This window comes from Capricornis sumatraensis, chromosome 16 (genome assembly GCF_032405125.1).
Source record: "Capricornis sumatraensis isolate serow.1 chromosome 16, serow.2, whole genome shotgun sequence".
Taxonomy (NCBI): domain Eukaryota; kingdom Metazoa; phylum Chordata; class Mammalia; order Artiodactyla; family Bovidae; genus Capricornis; species Capricornis sumatraensis.
The window spans coordinates 48,522,000-48,548,160 of NC_091084.1; the positions used below are offsets into that span (position 1 = coordinate 48,522,000).

The 26,161-nt window shown below is 47.6% G+C and overlaps 3 protein-coding genes across 3 annotated transcripts in view; 1 reads left to right on the forward strand and 2 right to left on the reverse strand.

The window, feature by feature from the left end:
• The window catches only part of DNHD1 (dynein heavy chain domain 1), a 68,740-nt gene extending 57,645 nt beyond the window's left edge, over positions 1–11,095 (reverse strand). Inside the window, 2 exon segments of the mRNA XM_068987996.1 lie at positions 5,255–6,068; positions 11,065–11,095. Coding sequence (XP_068844097.1) covers positions 5,255–6,068; positions 11,065–11,095 — 845 coding nt within the window.
• Positions 11,096–16,949: 5,854 nt separating this feature from the next.
• TIMM10B (translocase of inner mitochondrial membrane 10B) lies at positions 16,950–19,240 on the reverse strand. The gene is made up of 3 exons (XM_068988842.1): positions 19,162–19,240; positions 18,867–18,962; positions 16,950–18,680 (listed from the first exon to the last, which is right to left on the reverse strand). Exons 1-3 carry the CDS (start codon positions 19,201–19,203, stop codon positions 18,468–18,470), a joined length of 351 nt encoding a protein of 116 aa, XP_068844943.1. The 5' UTR covers positions 19,204–19,240; the 3' UTR covers positions 16,950–18,467.
• A 168-nt stretch (positions 19,241–19,408) lies between these two features.
• Positions 19,409–24,398, forward strand: ARFIP2 (ARF interacting protein 2). Its single transcript, XM_068988303.1, has 8 exons — positions 19,409–19,500; positions 20,303–20,443; positions 20,699–20,795; positions 21,767–21,885; positions 22,047–22,268; positions 22,795–22,952; positions 23,100–23,274; positions 23,721–24,398. Exons 2-8 carry the CDS (start codon positions 20,345–20,347, stop codon positions 23,874–23,876), a joined length of 1,026 nt encoding a protein of 341 aa, XP_068844404.1. The 5' UTR covers positions 19,409–19,500; positions 20,303–20,344; the 3' UTR covers positions 23,877–24,398.
• Positions 24,399–26,161: the final 1,763 nt, after the last annotated feature.

Consider the following 26,161-nt stretch of genomic DNA (forward strand, 5'->3'; position numbering starts at 1 on the left):
GCCCTAGCACGAAAACCAGGGAGTGGCCCCAGGTTTCCGCAACTAGAGAGATCCCACTGGCAGCAATGAAGACCCAGAACAGCCAAAAACAAATAAATGAATTAATAAAATTAAATGAAGTTCACATCAACAACAGGGTTTGTGATTTTGACATTAGATCAGGACATCTTAATGGTGTAACTGCACTAAAGTTTCATTTCCTCAATAATTAAAGCCCTACATGTACTAACCAGGTTCAGAAGATCTCAGAACAGAAATATCATCTCCTATATAGATTCCTGGAGTCCAGTCTCATCTGTGGGCTCACTCTGCTCGATGTCTTAGTACAAGTCCTCAGGCAGCTACCCCTTGCAGTCTCCTTGACTTCTATTGCAGGCTTTCACCTCCCCACTCCCACACCCAGCCCTGCCGAGCTCCCAGTCCCCTTCTTTGTCTCTGTCCCTGCCCAGCGAAAACTGAGGCTCTCAGCCATGAAATAACTCCCTCAAGTTCTGCTGCCTTCCCACACATTTATCTGTACATATTCCCATTCTACTTTTGCTTCCAAATTTGAGTGGAAGGAGTGACCTTCTTCTCCGCAAGACTAATTCCTCCATTTGTGCTCTGGACCCCTTCTCCCCTCTTCACGATGTATTTTTAATCTCCTCTTCTTCCATTGTTAGCCTATACTTATTCATTCACTCTACAAATATTTATTGAGCACCAACTTCTCAGACTGTCTTGAGGGCTATAAATACCTCTCAATTCTTTGAAAGTCCTACTCAGACACCACTGTTTTCAATCTGCTGTCTTAATCTCTCTCTTTCAAGCTAAGCTTCGTGAAAGAATGAAACATGATTTCCACATCCTCCCCTTCCATTCACTTCTGAATGCACTACAGTATTACTATCTCATCACAAAACTACACTGAAAGTGCTCTCACCAACCTCTTCCTTGTTGCTAAATCCAATGAATATTTTTTCAGATTTTTCTTAATTGTCTTGGTAGAGTTTAGCACTGACTGCTTCCTCCTCTTTGAAACTTTCCACTTTATTTCACTTCCTGACCTACAAGGTATTTTGTTAACCCAAACTCCTCTGATGTGCTTTCTCCTAATTCTGATGTGTATGCACACACACTCACACACACACACACACCCAGAGGAAGAGCCAGGGAAAAGGCAGTGTTCTTTGATTTTGTAGCATTTAACACAAACTGTAAAGCTATTTTACTTAAATCAACTAATTTAACATCTATCTCCCTTAACTAAGCTGTAAAACCCCAGGGTGGAGAAGGAAATGGCAACCCACTCCAGTACTCTTGCCTGGAGAATCCCAGGGACAGAGGAGCCGGGTGGGCTGCCCTCTGTGGGGTCGCACAGAGTCGGACACAACCGAAGCAACTTAGCAGCAGCAGCAAAACCCAAGGGAGGAGATTGAATCTCTCTTTTCACTTCTGTATCCTCGGCATCTAGCAGTTCCTGATATATATTGTTTATCCAATAATACTTCTTGATGTATGAATGCCTGCAAGGCCAGTCCTGGGGAATATGGTGAAATTAAGCCATATTAACTAGGCCCAAAAAAGATGTCCTTTTCATTATAGGGGACTGGAATGCAAAAGTAGGAAGTCAAGAAACACCTGGAGTAACAGGCAAATTTGCCTTGGAATGTGGAATAAAGCAGGGCAAAGACTAATAGAGTTTTGCCAAGAAAATGCACTGGTCATAGCAAACACCCTCTTCCAACAACACAAGAGAAGACTCTACATATGGACATCACCAGATGGTCAACAACGAAATCAGATTGATTATATTCTTTGCAGCCAAAGATGGAGAAGCTCTACACAGTCAACAAAAACAAGACCAGGAGCTGACTGTGGCTCAGATCATGAACTCCTTATTACCAAATTCAGACTCAAATTGAAGAAAGTAGGGAAAACCGCTAGACCATTCAGGTATGACCTCAATCAAATCCCTTATGATTATACAGTGGAAATGAGAAATAGATTTAAGGGCCTAGATTTGATAGATAAAGTGCCTGATGAACTATGGAATGAGGTTCGTGACATTATACAGGAGACAGGGATCAAGACCATCCCCATGGAAAAGAAATGCAAAAAACCAAAATGGCTGTCTGGGGAGGCCTTGCAAATAGCTGTGAAAAGAAGAGAGGTGAAAAGCAAAGGAGAAAAGGAAAGATATAAGCATCTGAATGCAGAGTTCCAAAGAATAGCAAGAAGAAAGCCTTCTTCAGCGACCAATGCAAAGAAATAGAGGAAAAGAACAGAATGGGAAAGACGAGAGATCTCTTCAAGAAAGTTAGAGATACCAAGGGAACATTTCATGCAAAGATGGGCTCAATAAAGGACAGAAATGGTATGGACCTAACAGAAGCAGAACATATTAAGAAGAGGTGGCAAGAATACATGGAAGAACTATACAAAAAAGATCTTCATGACCCAGATAATCATGATGATGTGATCACTAATCTAGAGCCAGACATCTTGGAATGTGAAGTCAGGTGGGCCTTAGAAAGCATCACTACGAACAAAGCTAGTGGGGGTGATGGAATTCCAGTTGAGCTGTTTCAAATCCTGAAAGATGATGCTGTGAAAGTGCTGCACTCAATATGCCAGCAAATTTGGAAAACTCAGCAGTGGCCACAGGACTGGAAAATGTCAGTTTTCATTCCAATTCCAAAGAAAGGCAATGCAAAAGAATGCTCAAATTACCGCACAATTGCACTCATCTCACATGCTAGTAAAGTAATGCTCAAAATTCTCCAAGCCAGGCTTCAGCAACACGTGAACCGTGAACTCCCTGATGTTTAAGCTGGTTTTAGAAAAGGCAGAGGAACCAAAGATCAAATTGCCAAAATCCGCTGGATCATGGAAAAAGCAAAAGAGTTCCAGAAAAACATCTACTGGTGCTTTATTGACTATTTCAAAGCCTTTGACTGTGTGGATCACAATAAACTGTGCAAAATTCTTCAAGAGATGGGAATACCAGACCACCTAACCTGCCTCTTGAGAAATCTGTATGCAGATCAGGAAGCAACAGTTAGAACTGGGCATGGAACAACAGACTGGTTCCAAATAGGAAAAGGAGTACATCAAGACTGTATATTGCCACCCTGCTTGTTTAACTTATATGCAGGGTACATTATGAGAAACGCTGGACTGGAAGAAACACAAGCTGGAATAAAGATTGCTGGGAGAAATATCAATAACCTCAGATATGCAGATGACACCACCCTTATGACAGAAAGTGAAGAGGAGCTAAAAAGCCTCTTGATGAAAGTGAAAGAGGAGAGCGAAAAAGTTGGCTTAAAGCTCAGCATTCAGAAAACAAAGATTATGGCTTCCAGTCCCATCACTTCATGGGAAATAGATGGGGAAACAGTGGAAACAGTGTCAGACTTTATTTGGGGGGGCTCCAAAATCACTGCAGATGGTGACTGCAGCCATGAAATTAAAAGACGCTTACTCCTTGGAAGAAAAGTTATGACCAACCTAGATAGCATATTCAAAAGCAGAGACATTACTTTGCCGACTAAGGTCCGTCTAGTCAAGGCTATGGTTTTTCCTGTGGTCATGTATGGATGTGAGCGTTGGACTGTGAAGAAGGCTGAGCGCCAAAGAATTGATGCTTTTGAACTGTGGTGTTGGAGAAGACCCTTGAGAGTCCCTTGGACTGCAAGGAGATCCAACCAGTCCCTTCTGAAGGAGATCAGCCCTGGGATTTCTTTGGAAGGAATGACGCTAAAGCTGAAGCTCCAGTACTTTGGCCACCTCATGAGAAGAGTTGACTCATTGGAAAAGACCCTGATGCTGGGAGGGGTTGGGGGCAGGAGGAGAAGGGGACGACAGAGGATGAGATGGCTGGATGGCATCACGGACTCGATGGACGTGAGTCTGAGTGAACTCCGGGAGATGGTGATGGACAGGGAGGCCTGGCGTGCTGCGATTCATGGGGTCGCAAAGAGTCGGACACGACTGAGCGACTGAACTGAACTGAACTGAACTAGGCTTCAGAGGTTTACTGCCAGCTGCAAAAAGAGGACCAAGAACTTGACTTCTTCGTGCCAGCATCTCAGCCCAATCTCACTCAATCTAGATTGCTCCCCCAGGAAAGGAGACTTATACTCAGGGCACAGGGCAGATCATTGAAAAAAAAGCATCTGGTGGGGCAACTGAAGGCATACACAATGAAACCACTGGCCACCTTCCATCAGGGCCCCAAAAGCCTGCCTATCTCCCCACCATTAAGGCTCCAAGGCTTCAGGAAAAACTTGACCCAGCCACATATAGTGATATAGTGAAGTCGCTCAGTCCTGTTCGATTCTTTGCGACCCCCATGGACTGTAGCCTACCAGGCTCCTCTGTCTATGGGATTTTCCAGGCAATAGTCCTGGAGTGGATTGCCATTTCCCTCTCCAGGGGATCTTCCCAACCCAGGGATTGAACCCGGGTCTCCTGCATTGTAGACAGACATTTTACCATCTGAGCCACCAGGGATGTCTGACCCAGCCATAAACAGAGCTAAAATTGAGAACGCCAAGGTTGATTGAAGGTAAAACTAGCCTTCTTCCCAGACAGTGAATGTATGAATGCCTGCAAGCCAGTCCTAGAGAATATGAAATAGAAAACAGCTTGAGTTTCTAGAATGTGTCACAGAGAAGCTGGCCAGGGGAGAGGGAGAAATTCCAAGACTAGAGTTAGAGAACTCTGAGAAGAGGGCGTCTCTGTAGGCATTCTGAAATCCTTAGAGAGCAGTTTAAGAGCTAGACTGGGGAGAAAATCATCACTCCAAGGGCCAAGAGTCCCACACTCGTAGGGCAAGAAGACTCTGGAAGGATCAGAAAGAAAAGTTCTAGCTGGCAGTGCAGCCAACTCTAGTCTGCCTTGGAGCTGGTTTAGCTCACATAGACATGAGTGGGAGGGGGCCCCAGGCAGGCACTCACCTAGGAGCATCTGGAGGGAGAGACCCAGATTGAGTATCCTGCAGTAGGTAGGCCCAGAGGCAAGACTCAGGGATTATGGAACAAGTGAGAAAAACAACTAAGCACTACATGAGAAAGAAGTCTAGAAACTCTGGAAACTCAGGCTGTTTTCTGAAGCTTTGGCTTCCTCGAGGTTGACTTGTGATTTTCATTAATTTCTGCATTTTCCTAAGGGGATTAACACTGAGGCCACTGGGATTATTAGCAGACAGAAAGACAGAGGTTTTTTTCCTTTCCTTTGCTCAGAGCCCTGGACTAGGTTCCTCACTTACTTAGTCTCTGTTCTTCCAACAGGCTCTTCCTCTGCGTTGTCAGTGTCACTGCTTTCATACTGTACTGGGATGTCAGTCGCCAGTGCCAAGGGCACAAGCCTGAGGCCATGTAGCCACTGGGTCTCTTCCATGGCCACTTCCGCACCGACAATACCCAGGCTGTGCTGTAGCTCGGGCAGGGTCAGTGGTCGCAGCCATGTGGCCAAATCGTCCTCGACTTGCTGCCCTTCCCACTGGGCCTGCACAAAAGGGCATGCTGGGCGTGGGGTCCCATGATGGAACCTCTTCTTCTGGGGATAGCAGTCAACATGGGAGGTGCCCTCTAACAACGAGGTATCTCGGGGAAAGGCCTGGTCTATGGCATCCAGCAGATCCAGGTGGAGCTGGGCCTGAACCCAGGGTGCCCAGCGGTACAGCCGCTCTAGGAAAGGCAGCAAGTCAAGGCGACCGACCAGCAGCGCTCGATACGGGGGCAGCAGACCCAGCACGGCATGCAGGTAGTTCCACGCCGCAGGACTGCCATCCTGTAGTACTTTCGAGAACAGGGTTTGGAGCTCAGCTACCAGGAGCTCCAGCACTGTGGGCCGCTCGGACCAAGTCACTGCCTTCAGGGACTGCCTCTTTTTTCCCTGACAGGCTTGGCGCTGCTCTGCTTTGTCCAGGACACCTACGGAGTGCCAAGATTCAAGGGCTTTAAATGACGCCTCTTCATCTGAGACCAAGAGGAGCCAGGCATTCAACTGCCGTCGAACTGCTCCTGCCCACTGCTCAGGATCCAACTGCCAGTTCCAGGCTCCTGGTTGATGGATCTCACCTGCTTGGCGCAGCGCAAGACAGGGCAAGAGAAGGGGGCTTAGGCTCTGGGCAGGGTCAAGAGGATTGGGAGAACGGGGAAGGGAGGGACTTAGGACAATGAGATGGATAGAGCTGCAGTTTCCTGAGACCCTCAACCAACCCCACAGCTTCCCATTAAGACCGGTGAAAAGTAGACCCAGGATGGAGGTAGGCCCCTCCCTGCACAGGAGTCCCTTCCCACTGCCCCTAACACCATTCTCTCACCTGGACAATGGGGCACAGAAGGCAAGGGAAAGGACGAGAGCGGGACGTGCTGGTGAGGTTTCATGGGGAGGTGCCTGTAGGAGAAATGGATGAACTTAGACTTGGGTCTCGGGCACAGGCTCGCTCTATTCACAGCCACCCCCATACAGAGACTGGCACGCACACGTATGATCACTGGTAGAGGCAAAGTGGCTCACGCACCTAAAAAAGGGCTCTCTCAGAGGACCTCAGAATAGCAGGGAACTGTCACGGGGACTGGAGCCTGGAGATCGCCTGAAGGGGAACAGGTCGTTACAGACAGGCAGCAAAGTCCCGGTCCCGTTTGCCCTCGCCCGTGGACTAAGAGAACATGTTGAGGACAGAAAACAGAGGAGCGGGTCCAAAGGACTACTAGGGGGGATAGAGGCGGGGGCGGGGGCAGAGCGAGGGCTGGGCTGGGAGCGGGAGGAAGAAGAGGTGGAAGAGGAGAGGAAGGGAGGGGTGTGCGAGAAAGGAACACTGCGCGGGGCGGGGCAGTGGTGAGAATGTGTGTGTGTCTGTGTGTCTGGGAGCAGTGCTGCGAAAGGAAGGGATCCCCAGCAGCGGACTCAACCGCGGCCCCACCCGTGCCAACTGTTAGAACAGTTAGCACGTCGCCGGAGGCCCGAGCCTCGGGTGAGAGCCCCTGTGGGGACAGAAAGGGGCGGGGCCCGGGGCGGGGTCCTGGGGGAGGGGGCGGGCCCAGGCCAAATCTGCCGTCTTCCTTCTGCCCGCTGCCTTTGGAAATAGGCAGTCTGGCTGGTTGGGTCTGGAAAAGAACGACTTGTTTGGTTTGGGAAAGTAGCAATCCTGAGGGCGTCGTGAGCGGGTGTAGTCCATATTGCCTGTTTATCTATTACTGAGCCTGTAAGTTGCTATGGTCCCCCACAACAGGGGTCACTGGGACACCACAAACCACCCCACCTAGACCACCACACCTAGCAAAAAATCCAAGTAAGACAAACTCCTTGATCACAGAGGAGCTCAAAATCTGGGGGTTTTGGGGTAGTGAGGGCAGGGGAAAACGCCTGAATGATTAAAATAAATAGAAATTAAGCATGTGACAGAATCCCACCTCCACTTTGGATATCTGATAAGAATCCCAAACTTAAAAACTTAAAAGGTCCAAAACCTGAGTCCTAACTGCCTCCTCCCCCAAATAAGCCTGTTTCTTTCGTTTTCTTCCGCATCTCAGTAAATAGCAAGTCCGTTTTTCCAGTTGCTTGGGTCAAAGGTTCAGTCAGTTCAGTTGTACAGTCGTGTCTGACTTTTTTCGACCCCATGGACTGCAGCACGCCAGCCCTCTCTGTCCATCACCAACTCCCGGAGCTTGCTCAAACTCATGGCTATAGAGTTAGTGTAGTGAGCCATCCAACCATCTCATCCTCTGTCATCCCCTTCTCCTGTCTTCAATCTTTGCCAGCATCAGTCTTTTCCAATGAGTCAGTTCTTCACATCAGGTAGCCAAAGTATTGGAGTTTCAGCTTTAGCATCAGTCCTTCCAATGAACATTCAGGGCTGATTTCCCTTAGGATTGACTAGTTTGATCTTGCAGTCCAAGGGACTCCGAAGAGTCTTCTCCAACACATTTCGAAAGCATCAGTTCTTCAGCGCTCACCCTTCTTTATGGTCCAACTCTCACATCCCTTACATGACTACTGGAAAAACCATAGCTTTGACTAGATGGACCTTTGTCAGCAAAGTACTGTCTCTGCTTTTTAATATGCTGCCTAGGTTGGCCATAGCTTTTCTTCCAAGGAGCAAGCGTCTTAATTTCTTGGCTGTAGTCACCATCTGCAGTAATTTGGGAGCCCAAGAAAATAAACTCTGTCTCTGTTTCCATTGTTTCCCCATCTATTTGCCATGAAGGAATAGGACCAGATATCATGATCTTCGTTTTTTGAACATTGAGTTTAAGCCAGCTTTTTCACTCTCCTCTTTCACTTTCATCAAGAGGCTCTTCACTTCCTTTCATAAGGGTGGTATCATTTGTGTATCTGAGGTTATTGATATTTCTCCCAGCAATCTTGATTCCACTTGTGCTTCATCCAGCCCGGCATTTCTCATGATGTACTCTATGCATAAGTTAAATAAGCAGGGTGGCAATATACAGCCTTGATATACTCCTTTCCCAATTTGGAACCAGTCTGTTGTTCCATGTCCAGTTCTAACTGTTGATTCTTGACCTGAATACAGATTTCTCAGGAGGCAAGTAAGGTGGCCTGGTATTGCCATCTCTTGAAGAATTTTCCAGTTTGTTGTGATCCACACAGTCAAAGGTTTTGGCACAGTCAATAAAGCAGAATTAGATGTTTTTCTGAAACTCTCTTGCTTTTTCTATGATCCAGTAGATGCTGGCAATTTGATCTTTGTTCCTCTGTGTTTTCTAGATCCAGCTTGAACATCTGGAAGTTCTCAGGTACTGAACCTGGGAGATTTGGGAAAGTAGCAGTCCTGAGGGTATCGTGGAAAGGTGTAGTCCATATGCTTGTTTATCTAATACTGAGCCTGTAAGTTGCTATGGGCACTTACAACAGGGGTGTTTGGGACACCCCACCCCACCCAACACACACTTGCATGTATCCATCTAGACTACCACACTCTTAGCAAAAATTCCAAGTAAGACAAACTCCTTGATCCAAGTGAGGTTTAACTTGGAGAATTTTGAGCATTACTTTACTAGCGCGTGAGATGAGTGCAATTGTGCGGTAGTTTGAACATTCTTTGGCATTGCCTTTCTTTGGGATTGGAAAAACTGACCTTTTCCAGTCCTGTGGCCACTGGTGAGTTTTCCAAATTTGCTGGCATATTGAGTGCAGCACTTTAATAGCATCATCTTTTAAGACTTGAAATAGCTCAGCTGGATTCCATCACCTCCATTAGCTTTGTTTGTAGTGATGCTTCCTAAGGCTCACTTGACTTTGAATTCCAGGATTTGTGGCTCTAGGTGAGTGATCACACCATTGTGGTTATCTGGGTCATGAAGATCTTCGTTGTATAGTTCTTCTGTGTATTCTTGCCACCTCTTCTTAATATCTTAATATTTTCTGCTTCTGTTAGGTCCATACTTTCTGTCCTGTATTGTGCCCATCTTTGCATGAAATGTCTCCTTGATAGTTCCCCACCCCCACCCCTGCACACATCGCATGCCTAGTCATTCAGCAAAAATTCTGTGAAGCTGTAATTTCAAAATATATCCGAAATCCAAGTATTTCTCACCAATAAGAGCTAAACCCACTAAGTCACTAAGATGGTGAAGGAAAGGGAAGCCTGGTGTGCTGCAGTCCATGGAGTCCCAAAGAGTCAGACACAGCTGAGCGACTGAACATCACCAAAGAGCTAAACCTTGGTCTAGGCCACTATCACCTCTCACCTGGATTATTCCATCACCTTCTAACTGATCTCTTGGCTTCCACCCTTGCCCATACAATCTGCTCTTTTTAGACCAGCCTGTGGACTTTTTCAAATACAGGCAGATCGTATCACTACTCTGCTCAAACTCACTAATGTTGTATCATCTCGTTCCCTCAGGAAGTCCTACAAGGCCTACAAGTTGCTGCTGCTCAGCTGGCTACTACCACTGTGGACTCTTTCCTTCTCTCCCCATTCACAGAATCACACGCAACATGCTCCCACCCCAGAGCCTTAGTACAGTGCATCTCTGCTTACTGATCGTTTAAGAGACAGACAAGTTTTCTGTGCCACAAACTAAGCAGCTTGAAAACAACACCTATTTAGTATCTCACAGTTCTGTATGTCAGTGCCCTCATCATGGCTTGACTGGGTTCTCTGCTCAAGATATCATAAGCCTGAAATCTAGCTGTTGGTTGGACTGAGTTCTTGTCTGGAGGCTCTGGGGGAAAATCCTCCTCCAAGCACATTCTGTTTTTTCGTGCGTGTGTGTGTGTGGAAGTGCAGAGTCTTAACCATTGGATGGCCAGAAGTCCCCAAGCTCATTCTTGTTGTTGGCACTTTTCAGTTTCTTGTGGTTATGGGATGGGGTCCCTGATTCCTCGTGGGCATCAGGGGCCACTCTCCGCTCCATCCAAGAGGCCACTGATCTTTCTTGCCATATGGTATCTTCATCTTCAAATCAGGCACAGTGCCTCAAACCCCTCTCATGTTTCAAATCTCTCTGACATTCTCTTCTGCCTGTCTTTTTAATATTTATTTATCTAGCTGTGCCAGGTCTTTGTTGTAGCATGTGGGGTCTGGTTCCCTGAGCAGGGATCAAACCTGGGCCCCTTGCATTGGGAGCGTGGTCTTAGTCACTGAACCACCAGAAAAGTCCTGAAAACTCCCTGCTTTTAAATGTGGTTAGGCCTGGCCTATCCGGATAATCTCCTTTTCTTACAGTCAAGTATGTCATATACCTAATCAGAGAAGCAAAATCTGTCATATTCAGTCCTGGGGCTTATACATGGTGTGTACACCGTGGGGTGGGAAATCTTGGGCATCATGTTAACATTCTGTCTACTACACGTATGCTGTAATAATAAAAAGACCCCCCCCGCCAAATACAAGGGCTTAAACAGGATAGAAGTTTATTTTTCTCTCATAGAACTGTCCAAGTATAAGTACTCCAAGGCTTAAATGGCAGCCTTTGAGTTGTTCTGCCTTCTTCAAGGAAGTGGTCCTTGTCTTCAAAGTCCAGGAGAGTTCACCAGCATGTGTGTTGAGCCCCATCCCAAGTAGTGAGATGGGGGAAAGAGCAGGAGAAGGCATGCCCTTACCCTTAAGAGCACAATCTACCATTGCACACATCATTCGTCACACAGACACTCCTAACTGCAAGGAAAGCTACAGAATTTGATCTTTATTTTCAGCAACCATCTAATTGGGTTAAAGTCAGGGGTTCAATTAATAAAAGAAGAAGTGGACAGTGGATGCTGGGGACAACTAAAGGCTGCAGCACAGTGAACACTCCTCTTCCAGATGTCCCCAAGGCCTGCTCCCTCATTTCAAGTTTTGGCTTCAAGAGACCTCATTAGTGAGTTCTTCTCTGACAACCTAGCATAGAATAGCAACAGTATCCCCATCATCCTTGTCCTTCTTACTATGCATTAATTTTCTCCATAGTACTTATTACCATCTCATATCAGTACATACTTAGTTGCTTATTGTCTGTTTCCCCTGACTAGAAGTCTAAGCTCCATGGTGACAGATTCTGATTGCTCTCTGGTCTCTCTAGCGCTAGGCACCATGAGTAGGTGACCAGAAAATATTTGTGGAACAAATGCATAAATGTACAGCAATCTTCGTTAGTGAGAAAGAGGTCAGACTCTGGAAGTCAAACTGGACTGAAAACTTGACTCCACCAGTGACTAGTTGTGAGATATTTTTCTGCAGTTTCATTTTTCTATGTGTAAAATGAAGATAATAATAGTACTTACTTTACAGTGTTGTTGTGAGAATTAAATGAGTTGTTACATAAAATGCTTGCAGTCCATGGGGTCACTAAGAGTCGGACACGACTGAGCGACTTCACTTTCACTTTTCACTTTCATGCATTGAAGGAAATGGCAACCCACTCCAGTGTTCTTGCCTGGAGAATCCCAGGGACGGGGGAGCCTGGTGGGCTGCCGTCTATGGGGTCGCAGAGTCGGACACGACTGAAGTGACTTAGCAGCAGCAGCAGCAGAGCCCGGTAGATAATAAGCATGTGATATAACTGAGTTGTGCAAACTATGTATTTTTGTCGTTGTTTATGGCACTCTACCAACTGCTGTGGACATAATGGTGAATGAGACACAAAAAGGTTCAGTAAAGGCCATATGAGGAGAGGATGGGTTGCAATTTTAAATAGGGTAATTAGTAAAAGGTGGCATCTAGACAGGAAAGGTGGAAAACAGAGCAGCACTTGCCCCTGTCTATTGCCTGGTTAGTTCTAATTTATCTTTCAAGTCTCAACTTCAGAATCATTTTCCCAGGGAAGTTCTTCACCCCACACACAGTTAAGTTAGTACCACTGTCTGTTCTCACTGCAATGCATATTTCTTCTTCATGACATACATCACAGTTGTGATTACTTGTTCTATATTGACTTTCACCATACCCACATTAAGTCCCAAGAAAATGACTGCATCTTTCTCATTCACCTCTGTATCTTCAGGGCTTAACAATGTTGGTAAAAGCAGTCACTCAAGTATTTGTGAATTATTATAAATATATGGAAGAATGTGGGGCATACCCAGAAAAACAGAGTCCAGAGTTAGCAGGATGTGTCTGGACACTACAAGTAAATTGATTCTTTTATAACCAAGGATAAGAGAGTCAAAAGCTGGCTGAAGATGAGGCCAGAGCCCATCAGAGTAAGCTTCAGTTGTGAGGAGGAGTCTGAAGGTCATGGAAGGTGTAAGTAGATGAACCATGGTTAAATTTCTATTTTACAAGAATCACTCTTGTTTAGTATGGAAAGTGGATTGGCAGTACCTCCCAGTAGCCATTCTTTTCTTTCTTAGTAACAGAACCTCAAAGTTAAAAAAAAAAAAAACACCACCTTTATTTATTTATGTATTTTTATGGCTGCACTGGGTCTTTGTTGCTGCACTCAGGTCTTCTGTAGTTGCGGTGGGCTGGAGCTACTCTCTAGTTGCAGTACACAGGCCTCTCATTGCAGTGATTTCTCTTGTTGTGGAGCATGGGCTCCAGGTGCCCAGGTTTCAGTAGTTGTGGCATGCAGGCTTAGTTATCCTGTGGCATGTGGCATATCCCCAGACCAGGGGTCAAACTCATATCCCCTGCATTGCCAGGCAGATTCTTCATCACTGAGCCACCAGGGAAGCCCCAGAACCTCCCACTTTTAACTGGGTAAATGACTAGTAAGATTAAAGATAACATTTCCCAGCCTCCCACATAATAAGCTATGAATAATTTGCTGCAGACAGAGGTTTTTGGGTGTTGACTTATCTCATTAAGGAAGGAAGATTCAAAAAGTGAAATTTTGAATGAAAAAAACTTCAAAATCATTGGCAAAATGTCAAATGCAGATTCATTGCTGTCCCTTTTGATTAAAAGCCTTTCTCTTATTATATAAATAGTTGATTGAGCTAGGAAGAGACTGAAAGATACTCATTCAACAAATGTTTATCAAGCACTTTTATGTGCCAGGCATGGTGATAAGGATACAATGGTGAGCAATACAGACAAGGACTCTGACCTCATGGGGTTAATAATTACCAAGTGTACAAGCACTACAAGCCAAAAGCAGAAGCATTTATGGGAGCTGGAGTCTGGGATGAGTTATTTGAGGAAAGTATTTGAACCAAGTACTCAAGAATGAGTAGAAATGAGGTGGGTAAAGGGGGAAAGCACTGCAAGTCAGGAAACAACAGGTACAGAGGAATCAGGTATAACAGGTTAGAGGAATGAAAGGCCAGAGTGGTTAGGACACACAGAGAGTGAGGTGTGTGGTTCATTTCAATTCAATTCAGCGAACAGTATTAACTGCCCAGTGTTTGACAGTTACTGACAAGATTAAGCTGAGATAGGCAGGGGCTGGATCATGCAGGGCCTTGTAGGTCACGAACAGAATGTGTGTTTAGTCTAAAAATGGGGAGCTATTGCAAGGTCTTAAGCATCAGTTTGTGTCTTCTGGCTAGTGCATGGAGAATAGATTGGAGGGCTGCAAAAGTGAGTATGAGAAGCAGGAATTGCAATAATACTGGTCAGAGATTGTGATGATGAAGAGAAGCAGACAGAATCAAGGGATTTTTAGAAATTTAATCGGATAGGATTTTGGCAGTTGAGTGAAGGGATGAGTGAAGTTTCTAGTTTCTGCAACTGGTTGAGTACTAGGCCTAGGAGGAAAAATTTATCAGAAAACATGTTGAATTGGGATGTTTTTGAAACACCTAAGTGGAGATGTCAATCAAGTAGCTCAGAGGAGAGATCCGAGTCATCAGTAACTAGGGCTCTGCATGAGGATGAAACAATCCCAGAAAAACTAGAATGAGAAAGAACAGGACCTAGAGAAACTTTTAGATTTAATGGTTGGAGGCAGGTAATCCTACAAAGGAGGCTAAGAAACTGTGGCCTGAGGTAGTAGTAAAACCATGAGTGGAATCACAGACACCAGTGGAGTGTTGATGAGGAACTAGTCAATAGTACCAGATGCCACTGAGAAATGAAGTAAGCTGGGGAAATAGCCACTGGATTCAGGGATATGAACGTCACTTGGTGAGCTCCGGTGAGCTCACCAACTGTTTCAACAAAGGTTGCTATGCTGTGCTCAGTCGTGTCCTACTCTTTGCAACCCCATGGATTATAGGCCACCAGGCTCCTCTGTCTATGGGGTTTCCCAGGCAAGAATACTGGAGTGGGTTGCCATTTTCTTCTCCTCAATAAAGGTTACAGAAGTCAAAATAGAGTGGGAGGAGCAGTGGGAATGGAGGGGACCTAAGTATTAATATCCAACTGTTCTGAGAAGTTCAGCTGTAAAGTGGAAAAAAGTACATGGTACCTAGGATAGAGGGGTCTGTTTAACGGGAGCCTTCAGCATATTTAGACACTTATGATAAGAATTTAGTAAAGTGGGGAGAAGTCAGAGGTCTCCAAAGAAGGAAGGACTAGGATTCAGGGCCCAGGCATTGGCATGGGCCTTTGAGAGGGATGCCTGTCCTGTTTAGATGGGAGGGAAGGAAGAGAATGGTGCAGATGGAGATGGGTGACCAAGTTACGAGTTGCGAGTTGTTATCAGAGCTCCTAATTGATAGCTTCCATTTTTGCCTGTGAAGTAAACATATAAGGTTACTTGCAGAAAGGGAACAGAATGGTGGGGATAAGAGGCTTAAGAATATTGGTTTGAAATAGTCACTGCAGGGAACAGGAGAGATGACTAGAAAAATCTAGTGGGATTACAGGGGCAGAGGCTCCATTTGAAGTTAGCCATGGGCTTCCCTGATGGCTCAGACAGTAAAGAATCCACCTGCAATGTGGGAGACCTGGGTTCAATCCCTGGGTTGGAAAGATGCCCTGGAGGAGGGTATGGCAACCCACACCAGTATTCTTGCCTGGAGAATCCCCATGAACAGAGGAGTCTGGCGGGCCACCGTCCATGAGGTCACAAAGGGTTGGATGTGACTGAGCGACTAAGTACACGCAGCACACATGGATTCATAGTGATAAAAATTTGCTCTATAGTGATTTCCTTGGGCAGTTTTTTTTTTAAGACTCATTCTTTTGACATGAACATTATCTCTGCAGTTTGTTCCCAGTCTCTGTGTCTGCTCTTTAGTATGAAGACAGAATACCCTATAGGTGGTAGGTAGCACAGCTGGGGTTGGTGTTTATAGGCAGGGGGTGGGGAGGGGTAGCCCCTTCCCATAGCTTTTCATTTGGCTGAGCTGGGTCCCAGTTGCAGCACGCAGAATCTTGGATCTTCACTGCACTATGTGGGATTTTTCAGTTGAGGCATGCAAACTCTCAGTTGTGGCATGTGGGATCCAGCTCTCCAACCAGGGATTGAACCCGGGCTCCCTGAATCGGGAACATCAAGTCCTAGCCACCAGACCACCAGAGAAGTCCCCCTTGGTCAGTTTTTAGATGTCCAAAGGCAGGCACAAATGTTTCATTTTTACCAAAGTCCAACAAAGAGATGAAAGGAAATTCAGCCTATTCCAAAAGAATGACTAGAATGGAAAAAAGAAATGGTAAAGGAATAGTTCATTAAACAAAGTGGAAGGAATAGTCAGTGAATAAGACGCAATAGCGTTTTGAGATGGAGCAGTTTAGGGTGGTGACAATGGCCAGCATATAACTAAGGGTGGCTAAGAGCAGAAATCACTGGAGATTGGGCCAAGGAACTGAGACAGAAACACCGAATGGACTGTCTGTGTAACATTTAAAAGTATCAAGGGACAGATAGGAAACGAAGGTCTAACTAGAGGAAAGTAGGAGAGTGGCAGTTATTAAGGATAAGTTCTAATAGAGGGTGGTACAGTTGAATAGGCCCAAAGGAATCAGACTTGACAAGTGAGTGGGCAGTTAAGTTCTAAAGCCACAATGGCAAGAATAACCCTGTCTCAAGTATGTTTGTGATAAAATGATAAAGCTTGATCAATGTTTATCATTGTGTTGTGCTTGAAATGTCACATTGCTCTCATTATGCCAATGGCTAACACTTTTTATGCCAAAACCTGAGGGAGACTTCAGTGACAGCAGAAGATGGATAGTAGGAATAAGGTTCTTTTCATAAGTACTGAACATATTTATACACAGAAGAGACTGACAAGTTAAGGAACTAATTGGCGGATCAGATTGAGAAACACTTATTTTTCCATGCCTAGGGAAAGGATGACTGCAGATGAGCAAACAAATACAAACTTCGGAAGTTCGAAGAATATAGACTTCGTAATTCCTTGGTTGTCTAGTAGTTATGGTCAGGGGTTCACTGCCTGGTTAGGGAACTAAGAACCCAGGGAAGGGCAAGAAAAGAACATAGGCGTTAAGAGTCAGATCTGTGTTATTAACCCTTCTCCAGCAATTACTCAATTATGTGACATGGGAACACAGATAATTCACATCAGAAGTTTATTGCAAGGATATACATTAAATGTTGATGTGGAAGAATCTTTCGACCATTACCACAGTATTCCAGGTCCCTGTTCCCGTCTTTGGGACTTGGGAAATTCACAAGTGGTTTCTTCTGCATTTATACTTTACAAGAGACTTTACTGGGCAAACATGAGGCCACTCAATAGGAAAGTTCCCTGTCAACAACTTTTTTGTTAAGAAAGGTTCTTAATAAACCTGTACAAGATTTGTTCTGATAAAGAGAGCTACTTTTCTCCACAGGTAACTGTGTATAAGGTGGGCTTCTGGTACATACTGAATTCTTGCTTCCTCACCTGTTGAGTGAGGGTAATACCTACATCAGAACCTATACAAAATGGGTACTCAAAAGATATTCTGAAAGGCAGCCTGGTGGAGTAAAGAAAATATGGATTTTAAAGTCAGATCTGAAAAATAAATAAATAAATAAAGTCAGATCTGCATTTTTAACATCCTGATATGCACAGGGGTGAAAATATCTGCTTTGTGGGTGGTTGTACTTAAAAAAAAAAAAAAAAAAGGTTACCGTGGGAGCCAGTGTCTAAGAACTACTTCCATTTAAAAAATAAAACATGGTCACTTGATACGGAGAACAGAAGAAAAGTTAAAACAGCTAGAATGACACAAAAAGGACACAAGAATGGCAAGAAAACTCAGTGATGGAGAGATAGGCCATTCAGATTGTTGAATACAGAAGTAAATTCCACGGAGGGCAATAATAAGGAGAGAACAGAGGGGCTGGAATTAGAAATCACAGAACAGGCACAGTGGCAATACCTAGGGGTAGAGGAAGAGATAGAGTTAGGAGATTATAGGCAAGAAGTGAGACCTAAGGTAACATTTAAGAAGTCCTGAAGATTTGACTTTCTTCCCTTTTCTTTTCATAACCATCACCACCTACTTCTCCCTTAGGTTTTTATCCCTCAAGTCTGAGTGTATTGCAGAATACGGTTCCACAAGTTTTCCCCTTTCTGACTGCTCCTGAAAACAAGAACACAGATTTTCTTTATTTAAAGATTTAACTGCTCATCCTAAGAAGACAGAAAATATTAATTAAGGGAGTAACATCTTGAGGTCGATGTTCCAGAACACCCCTGAATTCTTACAAGGTTTCACCTCTGTCTGACGCTTCTGACTTCCCAGGAGGTAATGCCTAAAAGCCCTGTGGATTCTTAATCTGTTTTCCAAGATATCTCCAAGTGAGCCATTCAGTCAGACAGATTTAAGGACAGCTAGATAGTTCCCATTTTCTTTCATCGGGGCAACCAACTTGTTGCTATTACCAATCTTAAAATTTTACCCTCAGACCTTGCTTTAACCAGATGCCTGGTTATAGGCTTTCCTTCTACATACAGAAAGCAATTTCTATGCTTCCAGGGCTGAAGCACTAACTGACAGAATAATAAAGATGGTGCCAACAATGTGGGCAAAACTTCCTTGCCCAGAATATAAACCAAACAGAGGAAAAGTGGGTTTATTAGCTCCAGGAAAAGGAGCAACAGTACCCAGCTCTCGGACAACTCCTCACTTGCTATACACAGGCTGCACCCAGCCCTAGGTCCACTGGCTCCTTTAATTTGAGGGTTCATCCAGCGCCTCCTTTCCCGAGGTTTGCGGATGGCGAGCTGCCGGAGGGTGAGGTTTCCAGTTGTTCAGCAGCAGCACGTGGCACGGCTGAGGCAGCCTCGTAGTCTGCCATGCGGCGCTGTACCAGGGCAGGCATGAGCTGCACGTAAGTGGCCATGAGGCGGTGATTAGAATGGATCAGCTTCCCGGCACAGCTGTGCAGACATGCCTCCTGGAAGGAAGACAGGATGGAAGCAGAAGTCAAAGGAGTCCTGTCACGTCCTGCCGCAACTCCAGCCTAGGGGCGAGGGTCATAGAAGGCCGGGGCCAGAGGTAGGGGAAGTGGCGGAAGAGAGAAGCAGTCTACTGTTAACTCTGAGGATCGAGGGTAATTCCCCTACTCAGTTCCCCACCTAACCTCCTCAGCATCCAGAGCTCGGTGGTGCAGGCTGGGCACGCAGCGCTGGAAGCAGAGTTCCGTCATCCGATTGTAGACCAAAAGGAAGTCCCGCAGCTGAGAGGAAGGGGGACAAGGAACTCAGCGAAGAGGAGCCACATCTTAATTTAAGGCCGAGCCGCCCGAGCTTTCCCAGGATCGCGCCCCACGGCCCGACGTTCCCAGCCCTCAGATGCTTGGCTATTTGGGGTTCCCGCTATGCAGACAAGGATGCTAGTTGAACGCATGGCCCTAAAGCGACTTAGCTCCCACTCACGTTTCTCAATTGCTGCTGCTGCTGCTGCTGTTGCTGCTCCATCACGCCACCAGCGTGAGCTCTAGGTCATTTCCTTTTCAGCTTCTCGGTAACGCCCCGGAAGTGACGTCTCGTAGCTCCCCAGGGACAGAAGGGTTGGCTCCAGGATCGCCCCGCCCCAGATGTTAACATCACTTCCGCCCTCATAATCTGCGACGTGGCCGGCTTCTTCTGCCCGGGTGGGGACGTCACTTCCGCCGAATCCCTGACCGGCTGCTAGGATCGCGACGGGACCTGGAGCCGGAGGTCCCCGCGCGGCCCGGGCCTGGCGCCCTGAGGGGAAGAGCGGCCCGGCCCGAGGTGAGAGGGACATGCATGGGCGAGGGCAAGTTGAATGCACGAACCTGACCAGAGGGCAAGATGCCTCTGAGCCCTGGGGAAGGATGAGGACACACCTGATGCCCAGGTGCATGGGGGGGAGGGCGGAGACTCACACACCTGGGGAAACTAAACTGACTTTGGAAGGGATCACCTACCTATGTCCTGGGAAAAAAGAGTTTTTTTCCAGAGGTCGAGAACTTAGACCAACTGATATAACTAAGGCCTGGGGGGGCAGGGCCCGAGAAAGAGGAGGTGCATGGGATGGAGGAGGGGGAGACCACCTGCTGGAAAGGGGAAGAAACACGAAAGGAGTGTGAATAGCCAAACAGTGGTGAACATACCTGAATGGGAGTAGACACCGGAGCTCGGGGAAAGGGGTTAATCTCCTGATGGGGAGAAACACCTGCATGGGGATGAGCTTCTTGAGAACACAGACTTTATCTCTCTTGTTCGCTGCTGTATCTCCATTGTCTGAGATAGTGTGTGACACAGTAGGCACTCATTAAATGTCTGTGGAGTGATTGAGTACGTGAAAATCAGCGGAGTTATGGTAGGGTGAGGGGTTCATGGGGACATGACCTCAGGTCAGGCACACCTGAGGCCTGGGTTTGCCTGTGTACAAATATGCACCTTGGACGGGAGAAATACACAGAGTTCAGGGAAGAGTGGTGGCCAAACCCCAGAACTCTGAAGCCCTGGGACAACCTCTGAAATGGTAGGGGAGACTTTCCTCTTTGGAGTACTGGCCAGTTTCCAGAGCTGTCTGTGTTGGGCTTTGCAGGGCGCTGGGGTGAAGACCTTGACTCCAGTCCCTTCGCTCGCCATGACGGACGGGATCCTAGGGAAGGCAGCCACAATGGAGATCCCCATCCATGGGAATGGTGAAGCTGGGCAGCTTCCTGAGGATGATGGGCTGGAGCAGGTGCTTCTGTTTGATTCTTCATATTGTTTCAATTGAGGAATCCCAGCTCATAAACCCTCAACTCTCACCTCCGTTCCGGTAGCCTTCCCCTAACTTACCTAACTCCCTTCAATCTTTTTACAAATTTTTGTTCTGATTCTGTGCAGACTTCCCTTGTGTGCTCTCTCTATGATGCTTCAATCCAAGCTTGTTTTCACCCCCAAAATGCTTCAGCTGCCCCTATGTTCCTGAAGCCTCCTCTTCTCTGGCCTATAGGACCTCCAGCAGGTGATGGTGTCAGGACCCAACCTCAATGAAACCAGCATTGTGTCTGGTGGCTATGGGGGCTCTGGTGATGGACTCATCCCCACAGGTATGAATGATCAGAACAGGACAGGGTGCTTGAGTGGAGATGGGGAGACGGATGGTTCCAGGGAGCATCAAAAGTTCAAAGTTCAAAGTGAAGTCGCTAAGTCATGTCTGACTCTTTGAGACCCCATGGATTGTAGCCTGCCAGGCTCCTCTGTCCATGGGATTTTCCAAGCTTGAATACTGGAGTGGGTTGCCATTTCCTTCTCCAGGGGATCTTCCTGACCCAGGGATTGAACCCAGGTCTCCCACACTGCAGGCAGACTCTTTACCCTCTGAGCCACTAGGGAAGCCCTAGACTATGGAAGCATAGACTATGTCTAAGAAGGCTTGCATTTTGTTTGGAGATCCTTGGAACCTCTGCTAGTATGAGCCTTATGGAATCTCAGCCCAAAGCCAGCTCCCAGAGTTGTCCTTCTGCTCCCACTTGCAGGTTAGCCCCACTTGTACCTTTCCCTGCTATCACTGCCTAAGACAAGCAAAGAACTCTGTTTCACAGCTCTCCTTCCCCTAACCTGCTCTAGAGCCTGAAACTGATTTGGAACTTTGTGAGGCTTCTCAGAGTTTTAATTTGACTCTTAACGTTTAGAAGAACAAACAGTTGTGAATCTCACACTGACTAGAATCAACATGGGAATTGTCAACCAGGTTTTCTGTTTGCTGGACTCACCATCCATGATCAGTCACCCCATACTGGGCCTACTTCCTGCTGTTTCCTCTACCCCTGTACACATGCCACTCCCTCTTCCCCCCTTTTCCAACCCTCACTTTAAGAAGAGGCCACTGTGTATTGGGATTTGGGTCTCAGGGCACGATGTATAAGTTTCTCCTAGTGAGTAAGAGAATCTAATTGTCTCTAGCTTCTGCTCCTTCAGGGAAGTCATTTTCATGTGCTGGGAGGGGAGTGGTGGGGGAACCACAGAGGTGTCTGATTGTATCTGAGAGAGACTGGTGTCAGAGAACTTGGTCCTTTAGGGTCTGGCCGCCATCCATCTCACAATGCTACTCCTTCTGGCCCTGGAGATGAGGTGGCTCGGGGCATCGCTGGAGAGAAGTTCGACATCGTCAAGAAATGGGGCATCAATACATATAAGGTGGGATTCAAGCACCTCTCCCTTTCCCCAAACTGGCCTTGGTACCTTTTCCCCATCTTCCAGATCCTAATATCCCAGCTATGGCTGAGGATGCTGGGGTAGGTGCCTTTTGCGGGGGCAGGGTACTAGGGTCTCTGACCTGCTCCCCCACTTCCCATTAGTGCACAAAGCAGCTGTTATCAGAGCGATTTGGCCGAGGCTCCCGGACTGTGGACCTGGAGCTGGAGCTGCAGATTGAGCTGCTGCGTGAGACGAAGCGCAAGTATGAGAGTGTCCTGCAGCTGGGCCGGGCACTGACAGCCCACCTCTACAGCCTGCTGCAGACCCAGCATGCACTGGGGGACGCCTTTGCTGACCTCAGCCAGAAGTCCCCAGAGCTCCAGGTGCCTCGGCCAGGCCAAAGAGGGTGGGGGGTACTGGGCCCGGGCCCTCCCAGGCAGTCACCCCTCAGCCTCCCTCCCTCCCTCCCTCCTGCAGCCCAGAGGGAGAACCCCTCCAGGGTGGGCCCAGCCCCGCCCCCAGCAGCACTCACCTGTGGAGGCAGCCTAAGGGTTTGTACAGAGGCCCAGAAGTGGGAGGTGGTGGGGGAGGCGGCACACTAGGTGCCTCACAAGTAACCCTTCTCTGCATTGACGAGAATGCCTTCTGTGCTCAGCCTAATCAGAGCCCCTCCCTTGCCTGCTGCACTAGCTTTCCCTATTCCAGTCCTGTGGACAGACCCCGTACTCCCACATTCCAGCCCCAGGGTGGCCCCACTAACTTTCTGGCTAAGAGAGCCTTGCTGGAGACAGTCCTGAGTTGTTCCGGTGTCATTGGCTGTTTCCTCCTGGGAGAGGAGGGGGAGGAAGGGCCCTTTAGCTCCAGTCAGGTGGTGACTATTACTCAAGGCCTGTCCCTTCCTTCTGCCAGGAGGAATTTGGCTACAATGCAGAGACGCAGAAGCTGCTGTGCAAGAACGGAGAGACATTGCTAGGGGCTGTGAACTTCTTTGTCTCTAGCATCAACACGTTGGTAACCAAGACCATGGAAGACACTCTGATGACTGTCAAACAGTATGAGGCTGCCAGGTGTGGGCACTGGCAGGGCCTAGGGTTTTGGGAGTTGGCTGGCATGGGTGAAAGTTTGAGCTTTAGGGGCAAAAGAATTGAGAAAAGTAGGAGAGTATGTGTGGAGGGCAAAGGAGTGGAGACCAGCCCATATCACCCCCTCCCCAGGCTGGAATATGATGCCTACCGGACAGACTTAGAGGAGCTGAGCCTAGGCCCCCGGGATGCAGGGACGCGTGGTCGACTCGAGAGTGCCCAGGCCACTTTCCAGGCCCATCGGGACAAATATGAGAAGCTGCGGGGAGATGTGGCCATCAAGCTCAAGTTCCTGGAAGAAAACAAGGTGCTAACCCCACCCCTTTGACCCAGCCCACCTTTCCATCGGTACCACTGACCTTCCCCTCAAACTTCCCATCACTGAATGGGGAAATGCAACCTGGCTAAGGACTGGGAACATCCCTCAGCCCACTCAATCCCTGGACCTTTCCCTATCACCCTCCCTCTGATCCGTGGCCCTTTTCTATTAGAGGATTTGGCTGCTGATCCCAAGAACACAACTGGGAAAAAACCACCCCTTGAGCTTAGGTGCCAGAACCCCTGGCCCAGCCAGTCAAGTTAGGTTTCTTCTATTACAAGGCTTTTATCCCTTGACTCTCTTGGTGGAGTTCAGCCCCCACTCCAAAAGCACCATCAGAGCAGAGTCCATGTGCCCCTGATCTGGGTTCAGGATCATAGCCCCTCAGAAAGGGTGTCTGAGTCCAATCTCAGCTGACCCTGCTGGACCCCCAGATCAAGGTGATGCACAAGCAGCTGCTGCTCTTCCACAATGCCGTGTCCGCCTACTTTGCTGGGAACCAGAAACAACTGGAGCAGACCCTGCAGCAGTTCAACATCAAGCTGCGGCCTCCAGGAGCTGAGAAGCCCTCCTGGCTAGAGGAGCAGTGAGCCACTCCAGCCCAACCTGGCTATCAAGAAGGACATCGGGAGGGGTAGTCCCAGGGTGGGGGAGATTTGGACATGGGACATTCCTTGCCACCTGCACTCTGGCTTGGGTTCCCTTTCCCTGGCTGGGGCCTGACAGGGGGCCTGCAGGCCCAGCAGCTGCAGCCCTGTCCTTTATCTTCCTGGCCACTGGGCTTCATTCCCAGATCTTTTCCTTTCACTCCACAGCCAAAGGCTATGACAAAACCACTCCCTGGCCAATGGCATCACTCCTCAGGCCTATCCCCAGTTTCTGGGGTGTGCCCCCTGACCAATGGCAGAGCCTCAAAAGGCCCTGTCAGCCAATGGCAGCTCTACTTGGGCTCCCCTGGGCCAATGATGTTGCCTCCAGTACCCTTTGTCCCTCCTCAATGCGTGCCCATTGCAGAGAAGGGGACTGGGACCAAAAGGGTGGGGATATGGGGAGCCCCATTTTTGGCCGTGCATCTGAATGGGTCTCCCCTCACTTGCCCACCCAGTTTAATTGTGCTTAGAGCCCTGGAAGATTGGGGCCTAGCACTAGGAATAAACCTTTCATAAAAGCAGGCCCAGTGAGGTCAATTTGTGGGGGATTCTAGGAGGGTGGTCTGGGTGGATAAATGCTTAGTCTAATACATCAAAATCCTGCCATTTCAGGAGAGCTGGGGCCAGATAGCTGAAGTCACAGGCTTCTGGAGAGCCTAGTCCCCTCCCCCAGCCCCAGAAGGAGCCAAAGCTTTATTTGCCCTTTAGGCTTGTGCCAGGAGAGCAATGTATCTTAAAACACAGGGCCCAGAGGGGGTTGGGCATACCAACCTCCATCATCTGTTCATTCATACAGCAAATATTTACTGTACTGAATGCTTTTATTTGCTGCTGCTAGACCCTGGGGAGACATCAGGGAATAAAACATGGTCCCTGCCCACAGTGCTTACGGCCTAGTGGGGGACAGAGGCAAGTAACCAGGCAACTACAATACAGTGATAAATACTAGGATACAGAAGTGCGGGGAGCTATGGGAGCACCGAGGATGGGTGCGGGATGGAGCCTAGATGGATGGAGGTGGGGATGTCAACTTGAAAGCTGAGAACTGAGGGTGACTAAATGACCAGGTAAAGAGTAAAGGGAAGAGCATCTTAGGCAAAGACGTCAGTGGATGTGAAGGCCCTGAGTAGGAACTGGGAGGAATAGGCTTGGCAGAAATGAAGGGGGCATGGCTAGAGGATGACTACAGAGGCAAGCTAGCAGGTCATGCTGAGCGTTTTCAGGCTGCTTAAAGACTTGCCCTTTGTCCAAAGAGCTGTTGAAGCCTTATCAGCAGAAATTTGATGGCATGAGGGACATTTAGGGTTGAGGAAAGAAGTCTGTGAGGCTTAAAATAGTGTTCTACAGACCCAAGTCACCTCATATTGGGTAGTCTCCTAGCCCTGGCCCCAAATTACAGAGCAATCATGAACCCTGAGGCTCATTCACAGACACCAGAGCACCTGTGCCAGGACTGAGGCAGGTGAAAAGTCAAGGCACTTCCCAGGGTCCCTGCTGCACCCAGATGTTGAGCCCAAACCTGAACCTTGTGTCTTGCAAGAAAGCTCCCTAACAGCATTTTCGTTTAGTGAGGGTCCAGGTGCCATTGCCCTAGATCCCTTGGCCAAGGAATGCTCCAGAATTCAGCATTGTCCTCTACCTCGAAAGGTGCAGTTATCTGACAAGTTTGATTATTGAGGGGTGGTCCACATACAGGACCCCCAGCTTATGGGTCACTGGGATACTTCAACATGAAACGTTCTGAGGCTCCCAGTGACTGGAGCCAAGACCTACAAGCAGAACTCAAACCCTGTTTCCAGCCCTTTCTACCTGAGTGAACAGGGTTACTGTCTGGGGAGCCGAGGGCCCTCAGTTCTTTCCGTTCCAAAACACGGCTAATGAAAGAAGCTACCTGTTAAGATGATAAGTATTGAAGATCATATATTTAAGGTGATGCATTATGTGTCTGGCACATAAGCTGTCCCTGCTAACAGTTAACACTTTTTATTATTTTCCACCGGGACTGGTTTTCCACAATGTGATGATTCTGAGAATCGCTCTGGTCTTGGATGGTGGAAGGGAGTCGCTAGATGGTCTGAACCATAATTTCCTCGCGAGGGGGCTCCTGAGGGAGAGCCAGGCACCTTGGGCCAAATTAAGCCCCATCTTTCTCGACCGTCAGCCCTTTCTCCCAGAGCTCTGGGTACTGCCCTTCCACTCTGGGGCTCTTCCGTCGCCGAGAGATC

Excerpts from the sequence above, each read along its gene's own strand:
- TIMM10B (XM_068988842.1), bottom strand. The coding sequence starts at position 19,203 with ATGGAGCAGCAACAGCAGCAGCAGCAGCAGCAATTGAGAAAC. Across the intron at positions 18,963-19,161 it reads AGCAGCAGCAATTGAGAAAC|CTGCGGGACTTCCTTTTGGT; the intron begins GTGAGTGGGAGC and ends CCTTCCTCTCAG. Across the intron at positions 18,681-18,866 it reads GAGCTCTGGATGCTGAGGAG|GAGGCATGTCTGCACAGCTG; the intron begins GTTAGGTGGGGA and ends TCTTCCTTCCAG.
- ARFIP2 (XM_068988303.1), top strand. The coding sequence starts at position 20,345 with ATGACGGACGGGATCCTAGGGAAGGCAGCCACAATGGAGATCCCCATC. Across the intron at positions 20,444-20,698 it reads AGGATGATGGGCTGGAGCAG|GACCTCCAGCAGGTGATGGT; the intron begins GTGCTTCTGTTT and ends TCTGGCCTATAG. Across the intron at positions 21,886-22,046 it reads GGGGCATCAATACATATAAG|TGCACAAAGCAGCTGTTATC; the intron begins GTGGGATTCAAG and ends ACTTCCCATTAG.